Raw genomic sequence first — 21,762 nt, forward strand, 5'->3', positions numbered from 1 at the left:
TTTTTTTGGTTGTTAGCTAACAATGGAAACTTTTTTTTTTTTTTTTAAGTGTTTCCCTCCCTCGGTCTTGCCAAGCAATAGAAAAAAAAGAAGAAAAGAAAAACTTGTTCCGCTGAGTTCAACCCCAGACAGGCTCACAACTTCCTTCCTGCTTTCCTCCCCCAAGCCCCCGCCTTTCTCCCTCCTCCCTCCTCCACCCTAAGCACCCCCCCCCACCCAACTTTTTTTTTTTTTTTTTTTTTTTTTTATCGCACATTGAACAAACACTGAAGTAGCCGGGAGCAGACACTGACAGGGGTAGTATCTCCACAGCCCACAAGGGCGTGCAGGGCCGGCCGGCGTCGCCACCGCCCCGGATCTCCCGCCCCGGCCGAGGAGCTTTCCCTCTTTTTTCCCATTCCCCTTTTTTTTTGTCTTCCAAAAGAAGTGAGGAAACCATTTCCGAGCTTTTTTACTTTTAAAGCCATCTTTCTCCTTCGAGGTCTGCGTCCCCGGGCCATGTAGTCTGCACAGGACGCGGGAATCTTGAGCAATTGCAGGTAAGTTTGGCGGCTTTTTAATGGCTCTCGCCTCCAAACCCTCTTTCCCCTCTCTCTCTGCTCTGGAGCGAATCTGAGGGTTCCGGGTTCTGAAAAGGCGCAGAGAGGTGGGCCGGGGAGACGGGCAAGGGGGTTTGACTGGGGAGGGTGGCGTGGAGAGGAGGGAGAGGCGAGTTTTCGGCGTTTCCCGTGCTCGCCTTCCGGGCCGCTGACTCCCCGCCGCCTACCTCGGCGCGCTGCAGGCGTCCACGGGCTCCGGCCGCCGGGCAGCCGGCTTGGCGCCGGGCGAGGCTGCCCAGGATGCGGAGAAGCCCTGCACTCGGCCGCGCCGCCTCCGGGCTTAGAGCGGGGCCCCGGGAGGTTTGCAGAGCCCGGGCTTCCGCCCGGCTGCAGCCATGCACACCCTGGAGTCCTTCCGAGTGGGCAGGGGTCCCGGAGCCCGCAGAGGCAGCCGCGTCCTGCGGCACAGGGTGTGCGGAGTGCGGACTCGCTGTCCGCGCGCGTACACACACACACACACCCCTACGCGGGGGGCGACAGCGTGGGGGGGGGGGCGGCGTGTATTGGTTCCGGTACAGGGGACGAGCAGCGCCTCGGCCCCGGGCGCGCGCAGACGCACCCACACTCACAATACACACTTGTTTGGGGACTGGCGACAAAGCCAGTGCTGAAAAATGCCTAGGCTGCGGCCCCGCCGCGCGCCCAGGCCGTCGTAGGCCGAGGGACACAGCACCAAGGCCAGGGTCAGGAAGGTAAAAGGCAGGCACGCAGGGGTCTCCCTAGATCCGGGCTCAGGCAGCGGCCGGGGAAGGCAGGTCCAGCTCAGGTTCCCTCCGAGTGGGTCCCTGATGGCCAGAGAGAGTGGAGCGAGGAGATCCTGAAGCCCAAGGCGGGGGTGGGGAGCTGCCCCGTTATACCCGATGTAACCAGTGTTTGCAAAGCCGAGGGGACCCAGAGACGGTGGAGGGGGTGTCCTCACTCTCGGAGAGCTCGGAATCTGCCGCGCCCCGCACATAGCCCGCTTAGGAATCAAGTGGTTGTACAGTCCCCCGCCCGTCCGCGCGGCTCTGGAGGCAACTCTTAGAATTTGGAATTTGAAGGGACCTTCAAGCGCATCACAATCTGGGGCGAAGGGTGGGAGCGCAATCGGAAAACACACCCACAACCTAGCTGGCGACCGAGGGCCCCCGGGGTTTGTGTCCTCGCCGTGCCGCACAGTCCCTGTAGATAAGATGTCCAGTGGCACCGATCCCCGACCGATTGGGGGATCCCAATCCCAGTCCTAGCCCCCTAGCCGTCCCCCGCCCCCGCCCTCTGGGGTCCTGACTTTTCTCCTTGTGTCTCCACAGCGGCGCTGTTGTTTACGGAACTCTGGGCGGGGGCTGAGCCCGCGGTCTTGCCCCCCGCCCAACGCCCAGGCCATGCCACCCCATCCGCGCGCGGAGCCGCGGCCGCCGGGCCTCTGGGGCTGAGCCGGGAGCCGAGAGCCGCGGGAGGAGGAGGCGCCGGCGGCGGAGCCGGAACAGGAGCGGCGGCGGCCGGCAGCGCAGCGGACCCAGTACTATGGCTATGTACTGCTATGCACTCAACAGCCTGGTGATCATGAATAGCGCCAACCAGGTGAAGAGCGGCGGCGGCCCTCGGCCCAGCAGCAGCGAGACGCCCCCGCCGCCGAGGAGGGCCGTGTTGAGCCCCGGCAGCGTTTTCAGCCCCGGGAGTGGCTCCTCTTTCCTCTTCCCCGCAGCCGAGTCGTTGTCGCCGGAGGAGCCCGGGAGCCCCCCGGGCTGGCGGAGTGGCCGGCGCAGGCTGAATAGTAGCAGCGGCAGCGGCAGCGGCAGCAGCGTGGGCAGCCCGAGTTGGGCGGCTCGCCTAAGAGGCAACCGGCAGCAGGTGGTGACCACCGGTACCCTCTCCCCTCCGGGGCCGGAGGAGGCCAAAAGGAAGCTTCGAATCCTACAGCGCGAGCTACAGAACGTGCAGGTGAACCAGAAAGTGGGCATGTTCGAGGCGCACATCCAGGCGCAGAGCTCCGCCACTCAAGCGCCCCGCAGCCCGCGTTTGGGCAGGGCTCGATCGCCCTCCCCGTGCCCCTTCCGCAGCATCAGTCAGCCCCCAGGAAGGGTCCTGGCTCAGACTGAGGAGCGGAGGACAAAGTCCTGGGGGGAACAATGTCCGGAGACTTCGGAGGCCGAGTCCGGGAGAAGAGGAGGGACGCCCAGCCAACGCCTCTCGAAGGACAAGGAGGGAGTAGCACCTTTCCCCGGCCCTGCTGCCCCGGCAGGATCAGCGGCTCAGGGTCCAGGCGCTTCGGTGAAAATGAGGAAGCCGGTCCCGGCCGGACCCCGCTGTGGCTCACCCATTGCTATGGAAGTTGACAAGAGGGTTTCTCCTCTTTTGGGAACTCAGAATTACCAAGCTCCCTCGTTGGGGCTGGTCGGAGTGACTTTAACGATGGCCACAGAAGTGGCAGCGAGAGCCACATCCACTGGGCCACACCATCCACAGGACCCTGCCCTCACTGAGCTGTCTGAGACGGCCCGCGAGCTTGGGGGTGTGTACCCCCGGGAGGCTCTGGCCAAGAGTCAGGGGCAGTCTTTGGGCAGTGAGACAAGTCCGGCCCCAGAGAGGGGCGGGCCCCGCAGTGGAGAGCCCCCTGGGAAGGTGGGGAGAGAAAATCTGCCCGGTGGCGTGCCCGGCCCCGGGGCGCCTGAAGCGGACAAAAAGCCAGAGGAGAGGACTGTGAACGCGCAAAGTCCGGCGGAGTCCTCTGAGGCCCCGAGCTGGTTCAGGCAGCCCGGAGACCGGGGCTCTGTAGGCTCCGAGGGGACCCTGAGTGGGGCCCTAGTGGCCAGGGAGGCACGGCCGCGCTCCAACAGAGTGGATGAAGGGTCTCCGACGCTGGGCTTGCTTGGGGGCTGCAGCTCAGCACAGCCAGGCCCCGGGGAGGTGGAGGCGGGGATTCCCTCTGGCGGAATGCTGGAGCCTTTGCCCTGTTGGGAAGCAAAAGATCTGAAAGAACCTCAGTGCCTTCCTGGGGACCGGGTGGGTGTGCAGCCTGGGAGCTCCAGGGTTTGGCTGGGCACCATGGAAGAAGCGGGTCTGGCCTGGACGTGTGGCACAGGGGTGCAACCCGAGGGGACTCGGGGAAGCCAGCCGCAGGGCAGAGATGCCCACCCCAGCCCAGAGCAGCTCTCCCCAGATCAGAAGGACAAGCCTTCCCGGGGAGAGGCCTGCAGCCGAAGCAATATCCCTGCCGTCATCATTACAGACATGGGTGCCCAGGAGGATGGTGCCTTGGAGGAGGCGCAGGGAAGCCCTCGGGGCGGCCTGCCGCTGAGGAAACTGTCCTCTTCCTCTGCGTCTTCCACTGGCTTCTCCTCCTCCTATGAGGACTCGGAGGAGGACATCTCCAGTGACCCCGAGCGCTGCCTGGACCCCAACTCCGCCTTCCTGCATACCCTGGACCAGCAGAAGCCCAGAGTGGTAGGTCTTGCCCTGAGATTTTTCTAGAACTTGTGCTGCTTTCATACCCATGTGTCCCTTTTGCTTACCTTCTACTGAGTCAGAAAGACTCTGACCAGGGCCCTGGGGCAGTCACAACTTATAATTCTCTCCAAGTGTGTTTGCTGGGGAGGTACCTAGGCACTGGCCATGCACTTTGTAGCTTGGATAGCGAACCGGAGTCATTTCTGTTGTTATTTCCGTGTACATCTTAAAAGACATTTTTTAAGGTACCTCTGGTAGGTCACCACTCATTTTTGGGGAAGATAATATTCATGAATGTTACCAAAAGCTTCCCGGTGAATCTCCAAAGATAGTGAACAGAGCTGCTGAGTGTAGCTTTTGTCTGATCAGGTGAAACACTTAATTCTGTGATTCATTTAGGCGGAGGAGAACTGACAAGGATGTCATCGAATTAACTCAGGCTCTACTAATAGGCCAGGAAAATGAGTGACGTGATTCTGGAACAGGGCCCTGACACCTGCAGATGTGGCAGTGGCCGGTCTTCTGGGTGAACAACCACCTAGCCTTAGTAAATTGTCGGGACATTGCAATATTTGTGGGGCCAGCAGAAGATACAGTTTGATGTATGAATTAAAATGAAAACTAGGCTTTGAGCTAAGCAGATAGTTTCTTTAATAACAGAATATTATATTACATTAGGTTGAATTGCATCTGGGTGATATCCCTAGGGTAGATACCTCGTCATGGATATGCTCGTTGGCTGGTACAGGTACATTTCAAGTATGTTTTCAAGTGCATCTGTTGTGATTCAGCACACTGACATCTTGTTCTGGCTATGGCAGTAGACAGGGGTTTATTTCTGTACACAGTTCATCTCAGTCCTAGGCTGTTTTCACTCTTAGGAGGATCAGAGCGTCGTATGAAAGATGTAAGAGTTGAAGCTAGCGCTTCTGAAAAGGTCTGGACTTTCTCTTAGCTTTTCCAGAGTCTGGGGAATTTCCTAGTTCGGTGTGTAAGGGGTTCTTGTGCTACCTTGGGCGAAAGTCTGCATTTTATTGTAGTAGGTAGTCTTCCGATTTAATCTTGAATATCAAGTACTATTTGCTGTACCTCAATAACTTAAACCACAGCAACTGAGAACTTTGTATTTCTACTCTACATGCTGCTCTATAAGTTATTTTGGACTCCAAAGTATGTGTCTGTCAGACTCCCACTTCAGAAATCACAGTCTGAATCTTTGTAGACCAGGCATTTCTTTTCATGAGACTCTGCTTTCTGCTGATGATGGGGAGGCAAATGTGTGTGCAGAATCTGGCCCCAATCAGCCTGGCATTTTGTGGCCAGCACAGGGCATCTGGCACGGGCACACCACCTTTAGAGGAGGGATGGTCCACCTGGAAGGGGCTGGATGGTGGTGAAGGGCAGGTGGAGAATGCTTCTCACTGAGGATATGGCTCAGGTTTCTCTGCCTTCTTGCCCACAATTAAAGATCTATGAGATGGTCCTCTGTTCCACTCCTCCCTTTGGCTTTTTATACCCTGGAGCGTGGCCAGCATAGCCAAGTTGTTTTAACTTGTTCTCCAGCTTTCCATTTGCCCTTTCTAGTGGTGGATTAGCAGCTCCTATTGGCTGGCTCTCAAAGTATTTTGTGTGTCCCGATGTTTGAAAAGGGCTCTTGTCTGGAAGTGAGTTAAAGGGGAGATAAATAATGATAGATGACAATATTTTTTTTTTCATTTGCCAGAGGGATGCCAGCTAAGAAACCAGAGGGTTGAGTGGTGTCAAGGTAGCGAACGGGTCCAGAGGTAGAAACGAGGCCTGCCCGTGGTCCAGCCTACCTCCCTTCTTTAAACAAGGTTTCAGACACCCACAGAGAAGGGCCAGGGAAAAAGCCCCTGCCAGCCTCGCTCTCCTGTCATGTGCGGCTGATAGGGAGTGTCTGTGGGGGGAAGGGTGGGTAACCAACTGGAAATTATGGGATCCTAGGGACTTTTGAGCTTTTGGTTGAGTGCTTGCACGATAAGCTCAGTTTTCTTTTTCATGTACAGATTGTTGCGGTGGAGCCTTATCTGTGACACCAAAACATCTGCTCCTTGAGTCAAAAATCACTTGATTAGCTGAGATTGATATTTTGTCTACAGAAGGCCAGATAACTTGATTGACTGGGCCTTTTGGCTTGGCTGTTCAGTGTTTTATAGATAAAACCCCAGCCGGCGCTGTTTGAGGCTCTACAGTATCAATACTCGGTCCTCCCCTCAGACTGTGCTGCTTCTGTCTACACCGCTACACTGCACCCAGGGGCACCCATCCTCACCCGTGCGCACCCTCACACACACACTCCCAGCAGCCCACTCACACACACAGGTTGGAAAGTGCACGTTCAGCCTTCTGGTCACACAACCAACCCCTGACCTTCAGACCCACACTGAGAACACTTTTTTTTGTGCTGCTGTGTCTTTGAGCAGAGTTAGACCTTTCATGCCTCGTGTGGCAGTTCTTTGCTTCTGCAGAGGGATGACTGTGTGTGACGTGGTACGCAGGCAGAGGTGACAGCCCCGCAAAGCCAGGAGCCTGGCTGCTGGGTTAGCTCTCCTGCTGTGTGGCCTCCCTGCCTGCTTATCACTGTGAGAAGTCCCAGCGCCAGTGTAGGGGAATTGGAAGATGTCCCTGTAGTTAAAAACAAAGTGACAAGCAGGTTGTTTGGAAATGCACTCTGAAACTTATTTAGCCATTTAGATTATGCAAATTAGCAGAGACCTTTTTACTGAAAGGGAATGTGGTGAGAAGCGCCTCTGCTCATTTGCTTCCATGGGTAGGAGCTGTATGCAAAGTGCTTCAGGCCTTTCCTACAGCTCAGGCTTCAGATATGCCTGTCTCTGAAATAGAGTGTTCTGAGTTTTTGCTCCTCTGTGTCTGTTTCTAAAGGAGCAGGCGCTTGAAATTTGCTCAGAAGTAGTTGTATCACGCGCTTTGCGTTCAGTGGCTTAAATTCAGGCGTGTTCACATTTACGGCTTTCTGAGATCTGAACAGAAGCGAATTGCACTGAGGAAGAAGGGTGTTCTCTCTTGTTCTTTAAGACAACTAGAAATTAATCAACAGTTCTTGACCTCCCTGTGTTATTCCATTTAAAAGTAACTGGGCCATTGAAACACCAGGTTTAAAGTGCTAAATTAAAATAAGCATGCATCTTCCAAAAATAGATTTTGTTGATTTATTCCAAAATTGTACTATCAATCATGTGTACAAAAACCAAAACAAAATGCTGGTCTAGTTACCTGGGGGACATTTAAGGAATTATAATTCAAAATCCTTGCCTTCTTGGTGCTTACTATTTTTTCAGGGCCATTGGAATTTTGTTTCCTTTACTTTTTTTGTGTGTTGACTAGTTTTGTTGCCTTTTTTAAAGTAAAAAACTAACTAATATATATGGTAAAAAAATTCGAGCAGTTTAAAATGGTTTTATGTGGTTTTTAAAAGTGTGAAATTTTTATTTGGGGGTAAACGCAATTAAAATTTAAAAGCCTTAGAGGGATACTTACTTAAAAAAAAAAAAAAGAATCTAGTGGTAAGTACTTTTAAGTGGGAAATTCTTATCTGGAAGAGAATATGGAAGGCCCAGATTTATGGGGTTATGAGTTCGGGTTGCATATGCTGTTTTCTTAAGATGGGGCACCCTTCCCCCTCAGGTGTGCAGCCAGGATCTTTCTGGAAAGGCTTCAGGACCTTTCAGATCTGGGAGGACCCCTAGTCATTTATGTGAGGTTCTGGGTGTTACCCTGATCTGTTTAAGAAGGAGGAAACCAAGACTCAGGGGCAAAGGGACCCAAGGGCTGCAGCTCTGGCTCAGATTCCTCCTTTTAAAATTTGCATTCTGTGTGAGGATGAGCTCATGGGGGCCTGTAGAGTTCTAACTCTCTGTGACTATGTAATTCCAGACATTTGATTCAAAACCTGCTGTATGTGAAGTACATATCAGGGTGTCTGGAAATGTGACAAGATTTCTTTGGTGTGGACCTCAGGCAGTTGAGGCCGAAACTGGGCACATTTAATTGTGTGCTTTTCCTTAAGATCCATTAACTATCTGCCTCTCATCTCTCTTAACTGGAAGAATGGTTCTTTGTAATTTCACATTGAAAAAGTATCATCAAAATAAATCAGTACAATACCCAAGATTCTCGTTAATGGTTAGACTGATATTAGAGGCCGTGCTGGTAGGATGCCAGCACATTAACCTGACAAGTGAAAAATGCATTGTTCTCTTGAGGGCTTCGGCCTCCTCAGTTAAGTTTGGAAACTGAGGCTTTGCCTCTGCAGAGCCAAAACGTCACTTCAAAGACCTCGTTTTATCAAAGATAAAAGTAATTCATCCAGCTTGAATCATTTCAAATAAAGGTGGGGCGTAGAGAAAAAGGGAGATTGGTGTTTAGGCATCACAAAAACACAGCTCAAGATTTACCAGGCTTTTAGGTTTAACAAGAAAAAACGTATTAAACTGGACGACTTCTGCTTTTAGAGAAATGTATTTCAGGTGTTACAGAAAGCATTTTCAGAACTTTGGTTTTTAGCGCCAAATTGCTACCAAGCCACTTTTCTGATTTTGTTGGCACATGCCAGTTAAATGTAGTTACAGATTAGATTAGTTCTCTGTAGTTTATTTATATTCCTGGGAGCACTGATAACATTGTTTATAGGCTTATTATATTTTGTCAGGTTTCAACTTAGTTGTCTAAAGGCAGAATTTTAAAATATTTAATGGAAAGAATTTTATATCTTGGTTGAAAAAACTTTGTAGACTTCAGGTAATCAGTGATTCGGGATTAACTCACGAACTCTTCTAAATTGTGTTGTGGACACACCGTCAGCATGGGAGGGTCTATATATATACATATTTTAAATTTATTTAGGCTGCGCCGGGTCTTAGTTGCAGCACTCGGGATCTTCAGTTGCGGCATGCGAACTCTTAGTTGCAGCATGCGTGCTGGATCTAGTTCCACGACCAGGGATCGAACCTGCGGCCCCTGCATTGGGAGCACAGAGTCTTATTCACTGGACCACCAGGGAAGTCCTGGTCTATGTGTTTTGATAAGAGACGAGATCTTGGCATTGTAGGTTATACACATTATTCCCTCCAGCCCATGACAAATGTGCCTTGCAGTGATTTTTTCCTGACTGGCTGTAATTGACATTGTGAATGATGTATTTTTCATGAATTGGGGAGCTCATTGTTTACAAAATCACACCAAACCCAACCGTGAACTCTCTGGTAACATGAAAAGCCAGTTAGAGTGCCAACCTCCATTGTCTCATTGGGATATTTGGGATTTTGTATGTCCGGTTCTCCTGAGACTGTGTGCCCTCCTGTGGTTGCATACTATTATCTTAGTTAACTAAGGACTGTGGTACTACAGGTGGCCTCAACAACATGGAAACACTCAGCATTGTAGCATTCCCTCAGACCGATGGGTCCAGTCTGCTAGACTGTGGAGGCCACCCTGGGAGTCTGGAAGAATCTGGTCCAACCTGGTCCCATGATCCTGTAGTCAGACTCGACTTGCTGTAATTCTGCCATCAACTATCTCGTTGTGGTTCCCCCAGACACCTGGTCGTTCATTTTTCCAGGGGTATATTATTGTTTTAAAGACAATTCAGGTCTCCTGGGCTAAAAGACACTATAGATATAAATATGATCTCATTAGGAAGTTAGGCCTCTGTTCTTAGAATTTAAAAAATAACGGTTTTTTTTCTATAACCTACATAAGTATCATAATATAAATCTGTGTCTGGGAGAGGCTTTAGAGCTCATTTTCTCCAATATCCACATTTTACAGGTAAGGAAAGCGAGGCCAGAGCGTATTCAATACAGTTATGTTTACATTTTTCTTTTCCCTTAAAAAACTTCATTAGTCCTTAAAAAACTTCATTAGTGGATAAACTCCTTACTCACCTGGGGAGATCCACCTTGGCTTTAAACATAGGACGTGTTTTTAAAATGTTTGTTAAAGGAATGGATGAATGAATGAATGATAGACAGTAGCTCTGCTGCATTATCTACCCATAAAAGAACTGTCGAGTCATCCGGGAGAGGAGGAACAAAAAAAGGGAAAAAAGGAACAATTAAGGCAGGCTCATTGCTTATTCCTGTGACCTTCCTGCCATAGGAGTAGGGGTACCAGACTGGGGTTTAGGAGACCTAGGTGAAATCCCAGTCTGCACATGGCTTGCAAGCCCTCTGAAAAATGGAGAGAGTAGACCATGACCTCACGGGGTGGGGGATGAGAGTTCAGGGATGCAGTGTTCTAAAAGTGCCTCGGATGGCTCCTGGCACATGGTACAGGCTCAATTAATGTTAGTGGAGGTGGAATTAGGAGACATCTTAAGTACTGGTGAGGCAGTGTCTGTCTGGAAATTTCGTTGGGTCCCTTGGAAGAAATCCTTGGTAGCAACTCTAGGATTTTGTTGAGGTGCCACTTTGACCCAGTACCATCCTGGAAGATGATTCTGCCTCACCCAATAAGGCTGCCATGAAATTGATTTCTCAAAGACGGGTATTCACAGGCTACCCGTGAATTCACACGCTATTGTGGGACCACAACAGCTTCCTGAAGTGTATTTCATGGAACACTGAGAAGAAGGCTGGTCTTACCCTCTGTCTCTGTTTCCTAGTGTAGTTTCCTTTGGTTCAGTTATGGGGCTGGGGATCAAAGACCAATACAGGCCTCAGGGAACAAGATCAGTGAGGACACCTTCTCGCAGAGTGTGTGCAGCGAAGACCACTCTGATGTTTCTTACGGGAAGGCAGGGCCCTCCAGGCTTTCTCTGATGAGGAATGATTTATGATCATCCTTTCACTGGTAAGCCAAGACGCAGGCTTTTGACTAACTTGTCCGGTGTGTTTCTCAGCAGTTCCGTTAGGAATTCACTCCTAGAGATCTGATCTTTCCCCTCCATTGAGCTTTACTTGGGCATTTTATTTACTTGATATCACTTAATGGAAACCCATTCAACAAAAGGTATCTCTTCAGGCCGCTAGTCAGTACTACATTTTTTATTTCCTGAAATGTTTATTTCTGTTTTGCTCCAAACCAGCTGATAAGTTTTATAAGTAACCAAAAGTAGGAGCTGCAGACAGTAAGCAAGCAGAATGAACCTCTGCAGTTCATATTTATGTATGATTTAATGGGGTAAGGGGGAGCGTGGAGGGGGAGTATACTTGTTGTATACTCTAAGTATACTTGTTGTTTTTTATGTTTTTATTTTCCCATCTCAGAATAAGTAGGAAAAAACTTCTCATTCGACCTGGTGGTAACCAGTATTCAACTGAAGAGACTCCACCCTCTTGAAGGTCACTGTTATCCTGTTAATCTAGCATTTTACCTTTGTGGTAAGATTCTGGGTGGAAAGGGAAAACAAAATGATACAGCATCTCAAACAAAGGCATTGAGATCATTTCCATTGACCTGGTGACTAAGATTAGGGTTCGCCTAACCCAGAGATGATATATGTATTGTGAGGCCCGGTAAGGCTCTGTCCTTGCAGAGCTTGCCGAAAGGGTGGTCTGGTCCATTTGCTCACGTTTATAAAATTGGTCTTAATGCATCCGGAGGGCAGGAATGAGGTACTTTGGCCTTGGGCTTTTGGGGCTGTGACAGCTGTTTTCTTTCTTTACCCTTCTTAATGGGTCCTCTGCATCCGGCCCCCCCCCCATTCCATTTAATCAGGGTAAATAAACTGATTGTTTATTGTTCTTCCAAGAAGAAGCTGTAATACATTTTATATTAGCAGCGCTTAATATTTTCATTCACTATGGGGAGTCTTCAGCGTGCCTCGGGACGGAGGGATTTGGTTCCCTGGTGACTGGCCATCCACCAGCTCACCTGGCAATTTCTCTTGGTATGCTGAGAGTTGGTGGGACCCCGGCAGTTACCGGGGAGGTCCCTGCACCCCCAGGCGGTTCCCAGCGAGTGTTTTTTCCAATTTCACTGACATTCTTTCCAGGCTCAGCTCAATTTGTTTTCTTCTTCTCTATGGCAATTGATGACTGAGTCGTAAAATGTATAATTCAGCAGGATCTTGTGTTAAGTGCTTCTTCCACAGTCGTTCGGAAGCTGGTGTTTGGCTAATCCTCTGCTATGCATGGGTGTGTAAGATTTTCTTTTTGTAAGTTAGCTCTCTGGAGAGTAGGTTTAATACACCTCGTAACTATGGGGAAAGGAGACTGGCTGGGGGATGGAGAGGAACTCAGGGAGTATCACTTCTGTAATCCTTATCTAACCTGAATCTATTAGCAGGAAACTGAAAAGGCCTGTGTATGACAATGAGATAAACAGTTTAATCTCTTAACAATGTCAAGTGGAAAATCCAACCGCAGCCAGTAACTTAAGAAATGGCTAGGAGGTTTTGTTGGGACAGCAGATCCTGAGACCCAGGCTGCTGAGCCAAGGGTAGGAAAATTGGTTGCTGTATGTTCAAGCTGGGAGGTTGGGAAGACACTGGTTCGAGAAACTACTGAAAAATCCTTACGGATACAAAAATATGCTAACGTAGGGGACATTTTGAATGCGTTATGATTGGTATTTTAGTCTGTATGAGGCCATTGAAACCTTTTCCTCCTCTTCACCATTGTCATCATCATTGTCACAGCATTTAAGTACTCATTAGTATTCAGCATCTTGCTAATTCCAAGTAATTTAGGACATGTAAGACCTTCTCTGAGAACTTTCCTGGGCATACTCTAGGAGTGCAGTGTGCTGGAAAGACTAGGACTCTCAGATTCGGCGCTTGGCCTCTTTGGGCTTTGGTGTCCTCATCTGTAAAATGGGTGCACTGATAATCTTCCTACATCATGCGGTCTTTGTGAGTCTTAAATGAGATCGTGTTTGTAGAGTCATTTTGAGAGTGTATTCTTTCCCGCCTAAATTTTTTTTTTCACGAGTACTATGATGTTGCCTTTTTTCCCCAGATTTTCTCTTGATTTCTACAGTACTCATTTGTTTATTTCTGTCATGCACACTCTAAGTATACTTGTTTTTTAATAAACAATGATCTATTTTTTTTAAATTGATGTGTAATATTACCTTATAATATTATATTAGTTTCAGGTGTACAACTGTGACGTTGTTTTTAAAGCTTTCCCAAGAGGATGGACCAGGGCAAGCACTGCATCAGTGCAAGATATTCCCACATCTGTGTTGGTGAAAGAGAAATTGCTAAGGACTCTGTCAGATACAAGCTCTATGTCCACAGCAGAGCCAGTTCTGACGTGGACGTGGCAGTGGGCCCGGGGAGCAGGGATGAGTAGACATTCGGAATTACATCCTAGTTCCACTCCGGCTGCTCAGTAGCGCCACCTCCTGCCCAAGTGACCATCGAAGCCAGTGCTGACTGTGGACAAAGCTTCATGCCCCTGTGGTTTGCTAACTGGTCCATGGAGATGCGAATGTGATGGACCTGAGGAAAGGCTGGAGGGAGCGAGGAGGGGCCACAGAGCAGGGGTCTGATGTTCCTGGAGCAGGTCTGTCAGCTCCTGAATAATTGAGAGCAGACTCCGCTCCATCCAGAGTCCGAGGATGCTTAATGGGAGCATTGATTTTTCCAATACCGAGTTGTGGTTTTCCCTTCTGTGTCCTGCAAAGTGAAAGGGAGGAATTCAGCAAAGTCTTGAGTTTTTTTAAAGCAGACATTACATTCAGCAGATATTTCCTGGGCACTTCCTAAGTATGGCCGGGCCCTGGGCTTGATCCCGAAACCCTTCTTCATAGAGCTGGACCTCCCTTCTGGTGGCTGCCCACGTTGAGAGGCGGATGTGGCACCCCCGTGGCTGCCCAAACAGCAGGCATTTATCTACCGCCTCTGTCTGCAGATACCTGTGCTTGGGAGAATGGCTTAATTGCTGCTATCCCTGTCCTTGGGGATGTGCCCCCTAAGGCAGAGTGGATGCCAACAGACAGACTTGAGATTTGTGAAACTCAAGAACAAGTTGTCTAGCTATTAAACGAGCACATTCATTAAATATGAGTTAATAAATAATGAACCAGTGTTGGCATGGGAAATGCAGGAAGCTTCAGTGCGTGTCGTGGAACAGGGAGTAGAGGAATTGAATTTGGGCGACAGCCACTGAAGACAGTCAAGGCCTTGAGGGGTTTGCTGTCTCTGTTAGAAGTGGTCAAGCAAAGGGACTACTCTGGATCCAAAGACTCTGCAAGGTTGGAAGGGAAGAGGGCACCCCCACCCCCCTGCAAGCCTTAACGCCCTGCGTTGAGCACCACACAAATTGATGCTCAGCAGATAAAGAATGTAGTGCTTGGACGGCTAAAATGGGGCCTCGGGAGAACCCCCATCCCCACCCCAGTCGACCAGAGGGACACGGTCAGGAAAACTTGGGAGGGACTTCTGCTCAGTGAGTGTCTGCTCAGTCTGAAGCTTTGGAAGAGCCCTGGGGGTGGCTGGGCTGGGGGTTGTGTAGACCCTTCCAGGGAGAGAGCCCTGGCGTGGTGTCAGGACAGTCCTGGGTTTGAGTCTAAGCTCTGCCACTTCCTGACTGCGTGACCCTAGAGAAATGTCTTACCTTTCTGTCCCTCAGTTTCACCATCCGTGCAGTGGGGCTGCTAATACCAGCCTTAAGGTTGTGAGCCTTAAACGAGGTCGCGTGTGAAGTGCCTGGCACAGTGACTGGACATACTATAAATGCCCAACAAACGGCAACTGCGAGGACTTAAGAGGCAGCCGTGATCTCCTTCCTGAGCGTATTATGCTGAACCTGCAATGTCCACCCTTCTCATTGTTTAGGTGAAAGTGACGAGGGTACCCAAGGGAGTATTGCTTGCTGGGGCCCTTCTTCCCCTAGCAGAAAAAATGGGGCCTGGGGGCTCTTTGATGCTGAGGTTAGTAGGAGGTCTGTGCTAGAGTGGGGAGGAAGTGAGAGGGTCTGCTGGAGAGGGGGCTCCGGCCAGCCACACCCTCACTCCGTCCCAGACCTTGGCAGGGACTTCACTTCTTTGAGCCTTGGTTTCTTCATTTCCCACGTGAGGATAACAACCCTCTGTCACGTGCTGTTGTGAAGATGAACGGAGATCCTGCGGCCCGAGGACCTGGCACAGAACAGGCAGGGATAGAGGCAGCCCCTCTTCTGGTCCCCCCTCCCCAGTTGTGACACTAACTTGCCTTCAAGTGGCCTCAGCCACCTCATCCCAAAGTGCAGTTACTCGTAAAGGATGATGACAAAATAGGCAGCAGGACTTTTTTTTCCAAGAAGGTTTCTCAGTTGCAGGAGAGGCCTCACTTTGTCACCAGGGTTCAGAGCTTAAAGTTTAAAAAACAATCCATTATATTCAGTAGCTTGGCAAGAGGTGTCAGGTTACTCACCGGGGACCAGCCTCTTTTTATTCTGTTTTGGAGGTGGAAACTGGCTGAGGTCACCCAGGCACGGGAGGCCCAGCCTTTGCGGGTGAAGAAAGCTCCATCTCTTCTCTCCCCTCCCCTCACTCCTCTGCTTTCTTGGTGTGTCTTTTAGAGTCACCATTGCTCATAAGAGAGAGAATGAAATATATATACATGTGTATAAGAAACATCACCGCTGTGTATAGCTGTGGCTCTTCCTGCCAGGGAGGTCTTTGAACTTGTATGTGATTTAACTGGCCTTCATTGTTTTCCTGTGCCGTGTCTAGTGGCGGGCTGGGCACATGCTTATTAAGATGTTTTTTTTTTTTTTTAAGAAAGTTTTATTATTTATTTATTTATTTATTTATGGCTGTGTTGGGTCTTCGTTTCTTTGCGAGGGCTTTCTCTAGTTGCGGCAAGCGGGGGCCACTCTTCATCGCGGTGCGCGGGCCTCTCACTATCGCGGCCTCTCTTGTTGCGGAGCACAGGCTCCAGACGCGCAGGCTCAGTAGTTGTGGCTCACGGACCTAGTCGCTCCGTGGCATGTGGGATCTTCCCAGACCAGGGCTCGAACCCGTGTCCCCTGCATTGGCAGGCAGATTCTCAACCACTGCGCCACCAGGGAAGCCCTAAGATGTTTCTTATTCTCTCTCTTAGAATAAAGAGATGCTTTCTTCCACTGCAGGCCCAACTGAGGTCTTGAGGCCCAGGCTGGTGGTCTCTGCAGCAAGCTTTGCACACCCCAAAGGAGAGTGAGCAAAGGAGAGCCTGCCCAACACCTCCTAGCCACACGGCTGCTTTTTGCCGTTGTCCTGGCTGAGCAGACCCGGCCTGCTGGCCTGTTCTCAGGGCTGGGAGGGTGGAGGGTGGTATGGAGGGAGAATGCAGTCAGGCAGCCGGGCTCAGCTGGACTGACCTGGGCATACCAGCATACTTCGGAGTTCCAGGAGGGCCTGTGGGAGTCTGTGCAGACCCTGGCAGGAGCTGGGGCTCTGTGGCCGCAAGTCCCCGCTGAGCAGCACAGACTGCTCCGGGGCCAGACATCACCATAGTCTTGGGCACCCTGCCTGCCAAACACGGGCTTCTACTTTGCTGCACACTCGATGTGTGATGTGGAAATCCCTCTTTCCTTCTTGGCTGTAACATGGGGTGGCAGCCTGTGGTGTGCACCCTTGGGGTTCGCATCCTTTCTGTCTGCCGCTGGTCCACGCTCACCTTCCCACCCCAAGACGGCCACTAGGCATCCGAGCAGAGCTTCCAGGCCCTAAACTGTTGGGTCCTTCACGTGGCGTTACTGGGCCACGCACCTTTCTGGAGAGATGGGTCTCAGGGCTGGCCTGTGCTAACATGCCCCCTCCCCCGAGCCCCAGTCTCCTCCTGTCCTTTGCAGGGATGGAGGGGCTGATGTCTGGAAGGAATGAAACCACGAAAGGAACTTGTTAGTGTGTGGCAGCCTTGACCTCAGAGGCGGTCTGGATAGTGAGTGCACAGGACAGTACCTCCCTATTGCCCCGACCTGGAAATACACACAGGACGGTAATTAGTTTCCATCCCAGGCTAAAGCCATATGGAGCAGCGTCTGGGTTGCTGTTTACATTGTGGTATCACACTGCACATTAAAAATCAGCCCACTCCCTCCGGAGAGCCGCCTCCCCCCCTCACTGTGGGCTGGCTGCTGGTTCACGCTGAGAAGCTGAACAAAGTCTTGCAGGTCAGAGGTTCTTCCTGGCATCCTTTCTTTGGCATTCTGGACTGGCCTAGATTTTCTGATCTGTCACCATTGGCCTCAAATACCACATCCCCAGGGGGAAGGCAGGAGAGTCTCACCAGGAGATGCAGAGGAAGGGAGCGGGCCCTAAGGGTCAATGGGGGTGAGCCTGGCGGGAAGTGCCCTGAACGTCCCAGGTGGCACACTGCTGGGGATCATTCGCTTGACTTCTGACCGTGGTTTGCAGACATGTTACACTGACTTTGGAAATAAGATTTCAAGAATTTCAAAAAATAGTTCAGTATGACTCCATGACCAGGTATTGTAAAAGAGGATGTAAGTCCTGAGTAGAGGTTTTACACAGTCAGCTGCACGAAGGATGGGATGGAGGGGACCCGGCTCAGCAATATTTCTTATGAAATTCGCTGGGAGTTATAACGTTAACAAAAATTCAGCGTGCATTAGCTGGTGGTGCAGCTGTTACAAATGCCCAGCAGTCTTAGGCTGCACAGCAATAATCAAATAACAGTGGCTAGGATTTCAGAAGTATCTGTTCTGTGCCAGGTGCGTTCCATAAGTGACTTCATTCAATTTCTGTAAGGCGTATATTATTTTCCTCCTTTTACAGCAAGCAGACTAGGGATCAGGCAGATGAGGTTGCCAGTCCCAGGGGCACAGCTGGGCATTGGCAGGGCTGGGATTTGAACTCATGGGTATCTCCCAGCTCCCTGCTCCTTCCATTGTCTGTCACCTGGAGGAGAGAGGAAGGGGATGGAGCTCTGTGCAGAGGGATGCTGAGTTTAGTTCTGGGCTCCGTGCTTTAGGAATATGGGGACTAATTGTACGAGTGCAGAGGAAGATGCTGGGCTGACGAGGGGTCTGAAGCACAGGCCTTGGAGATGGTTGAGGGAACTAGAGTTGCTTGTTGCCGCGGACATATTACATCCGGGGGGGCGGGCAGGAGAGTTGCCTTCACATGGTTGCCTTGGAGTAGCATTTTAGTCTGGTTCAAGATCAGTTTTCTGTTCACAGGGGTGGAACTGAGAGAGGATTCTTTTCCTTCTAAATGAATGGGCCTTTGTACAGAAACACAGATCGGTAGATGGAACTGCAGCAGAAGTGAGCTTCTGGAGCTCCCTCTCGGTCCCCAGCCTGGTGGAGTGGAAAAGTGAAGAACTCCTAACCCAAAAGGGCAATAAAAAGTCAAAGCTCCTCACTGCTCGGACAGAGCTGGGCTGTGAGCCCCTCACCGTGGCGGGAGGGGAGGGCATCAGGCATTCGTTCTGCAGCCCCCAGGGGCCCTGGGGACTCGCCTGCCCCCTCCCATAGGAGAGAGAGGGCAGTGCTGCCCGAGGACAGGGGTCCCCGCAGGTACAGAGCAATGATTTGTACGTGTCCCGTTTGCTCAGGCCACCCAGAGGGGCGTCACGGGCCTCTTCGTTTCATGGGTTCCTGGATTCGGTTATACGGCACAGCCCCAGGTATTCTGGCCCCTTTCAAATGACACAGGTGAAAGCCTGTCCTGGGTTTATATTTCAAACACAGTATTAGCACCTCACTTGGAAGTGGGTGCATCAGGTTGCATCACCTACCTACAGACTTCAGGTAAATTAGGAGACACTGGATGAGCTAAGGGAGGAAATTTATTCCAAAGGGGCAGGTGGCAGGGAGGCCAAGGCTTCCCATAGATGATTGCCCCGGGGCTCCTGACCTACAAGAAGAGACTTTTCTGTGCATAGCCTCAGTGGGCAGAGCTGAGACCTGAGGGTGTGGGCTCCGGGGATGCCGTGTGTCTCCTTAGGAGCACAGCACTGTCACCACCGGAAGGTGACCTCCGGTGAGCACCATGTAGGGGCCACGTGGGGCAGTGAGCAGTGCCACAGGGCAAAGGCGGGCAGGGGTGGAGGGACCGCCGCCCTCTCATGGGGCCCCTCAGCTTGTCAGTTGGAATTCTCAGCCTCGGCTTGGCCTTCTGAGACTCTGAAGAAAGTCTCACTTTTAGGAGGGGACATCTAGGTGGTTTCCAGTTTTTGGTTCTTTAGGTAGAGCTGCTGCGAACCTTCACGTACAGGTTTTTGTGAGACCATAAGCTCTCATTTCTCTGAGCTGAATGTCCAGGGGTGCAGTCGCTGGGTCATAGGCTGTTGCATATTTATTAACGTTTTTTAAGAAACTGCCAAGCTGTTTCCAGAGTGCCCACACCCTCGTACGTTCCCACCAGCAGTGATGCCGTTTGCCTGCGTCCTCGCCAGCACGGGGTGGTGGTACTATTTTTTATTCTAGCCGCTCTGATAGCCATGCAGGGCTGTCTCTTTGTGGCTCTAATTGGTTTTTCCCTGATGGTGTTGAACATCTTCCCCTGTGCTTATTTGCCATCTGTGTATCCTCTTCGGTGAAATCACCTGGCTTAGAGAAAAAAAAAAAAATTCCACAGAGTTGCTGTGAAACCATGGGCAGGGGTCAAAAGCCTTGGGCATTGGTCCCCTGCCCCCGCATGAGCTCCCCCTCTCAGGGCTTCAGGGGAGGGTGCTTGGTCGTCTCTGAGGTCCCTTCATGCCCCAAGCTTCTCTGGCTCCAAAATAGCGTGGTGCCCCAGAGCAGCGCCTCCTTGGCGGGACCGCGGTGTGCAGGAGGGAGGTCCCGGGCCTCCTCACCCACACACCGTCAGCTCTTGTCTCCTCAGGATCCCGCCGAGGCTGACTCACAGGTGCTATATTTAAGGCAAGGTGTCTTTGGGCCTGGAAATAAAAGCAAAAACAAAGGAAGAACTGTCGAGTGTCTCCGTGCCCCCCCTGGGCCTCCTGGAAGGCTGTGGCCCAGCAGGCCCCCCGTCCCCGAGATGCTCCTTCCCTCTGCGTCTCCTCAGCGGGGCCTGTGCTGTGCGGTTTAGTTTTGCAACAGGGTCATGCTGAAGGTCCCAGCAGTGCTTCCCTTTTTATGTTAATTAAACAAAAAAATGTGTCGTGTAATTTAAAACCGCTAAGGACAGTGGTGACTGAAGTCATTGTTCAGGGTGCACTGAATCGCACCCTCTCACCCTCGGCTTCTTGGCAATGTTGTTGATTTTTCGCCTCTTGCCTCCTGTGTCAGGAGTAGGGGCGGCCGGAAGTGGTCTTGAGTGTTAATGGAATTGCTACCAGTTTGAGGGCCTGCTGGAGGGTTTGGTCTCCACTGGGAAGCAGGGTAGATGACATCTGCTTAAGAATGTATTTATTTTTGTTCTTCTGTCTAATGATGTATATGGGACTTTACAGCGTGTGAAATAAGCATCCTTGATCTTCGTGTCAGTGAGTCATAAGAAATGAAAAGACAGGGTTGTTTCTCCCTCGGTATAATGAAGTATAATATTTGCAAAATCTCCTTTGATGAAATTGTACAAACAATCTATCATAAAGAAGGAATTGTTTTCTGTGTGGGCTTAGAGGAGTTTCGGAGAAAGGGCAGAGGAGTGGCCCTTGAGCCCGGCCCGGGCAGTGGAGATAGTCTCCTGGACGTAGATGGTCACGGGCTTTTCCCCGTGGCCCATTAGAATATTCCAGCACATTGTAGCGGTCATTTGATTGGGTCCAAGACCAAAGATGGAGCTGAATCACATGATGGTTTGGTTCAGAATGCTTTTCTGGTTTGGTACTTTTTGAAAATCTAGGTTTATTTCTGGTTTGAACTTGTTCAATAGAGTTAAGAAAGAAAAAAAAAAAACCCTCTTGTTACGTTCCTGGTTCAAATTATATTTGCACTTGGTTTGAGGTTGAATAAATAAAACGTATTGTGCCTGTTGGTGAGAAGTTCATTTTGATTCAAGTCACTTCTCCAGATAGCATCACTGTTATAAAACTCATTTCCCATGAACTTGCATTCTTCCAGGATGGTGTGTGTGTTGACCTCATTTCTTAAATATTCTGGATAATGAGAGTTACTATACTTGCATTAGTACTTTGCAATGAACTAGAAGTAATAAAATACTTAACGTTAAAACCAGCAGAGGTTTTGCTAGGTTCACAGACTTTGTCTTCTTGGGACCAGGCGGAGGGTTTTATCTACTATTTGCAACTAGCTAACTTTCAGGGAAGGGTGAACTAACTATTCCTACAGCCCACAAACATTTATTATGTGCTGACTGCATCCAAGTTGTGCTGGCAGGTAGGGATCTGCATATTAGGGAAGCTTAGTTCCTACCCTCTAGGAATTTTCAGTTCAATCGAGGAGGCAAACGACAATACCCAACATCTATTATGCGTTTACTTACTTCATTTTTTGGTTTTGTTTTGTCTTTTGGTTTTTATGGCTGTGCCACGCAGCATGTGGGATCTTAGTTCCCTGACCAGGGATCGAACCCATGTCCCCTGCAGTGGAAGCTTGGAGTCTTAACCACTGGACCGCCAGGGAAGTCCCTATTACACATTTATTATGTGGTCGGCATTGAATGAGGAGTTAAGTGACCTGCCTAAAATCACAGTAGTAGAAGAGTCAGAGTATGAATCCAGACATTCTTATTCTAGAATAAGTTTTCTCAACTTTGGCACTATTGACATTTTGGACCAGATATATATACATACATACATATATATATACATACATAGTTTGGGGGACTGTTCTGCACACGGTAGGGTGTTTAACAGTATCCCTGACCAATAGCACTCCCTCAGGTTGTGACAACCAAAAATATTTTCAGC

The 21,762-nt window shown here is 50.2% G+C and overlaps 1 protein-coding gene across 2 annotated transcripts in view; it reads left to right on the forward strand.

The window, feature by feature from the left end:
• The first annotated feature begins 252 nt into the window (after nucleotides 1-252).
• Nucleotides 253-21,762, forward strand: part of ITPKB (inositol-trisphosphate 3-kinase B) — a 97,179-nt gene continuing 75,669 nt past the window's right edge. The window contains exons 1-2 of one of the 2 annotated variants that reach the window (XM_059941477.1): nucleotides 253-539; nucleotides 1,889-4,022. In XM_059941477.1, coding sequence (XP_059797460.1) covers nucleotides 2,103-4,022 — 1,920 coding nt within the window. In that variant the 5' untranslated portion in view covers nucleotides 253-539; nucleotides 1,889-2,102. Of the gene's footprint in view, nucleotides 540-1,199; nucleotides 1,292-1,888; nucleotides 4,023-21,762 lie in introns of those variants that run through there. The other variant, XM_059941486.1, reaches the window with a different exon arrangement.

This window comes from Balaenoptera ricei, chromosome 1, assembly GCF_028023285.1.
Source record: "Balaenoptera ricei isolate mBalRic1 chromosome 1, mBalRic1.hap2, whole genome shotgun sequence".
NCBI classification, from domain to species: Eukaryota; Metazoa; Chordata; class Mammalia; order Artiodactyla; family Balaenopteridae; genus Balaenoptera; species Balaenoptera ricei.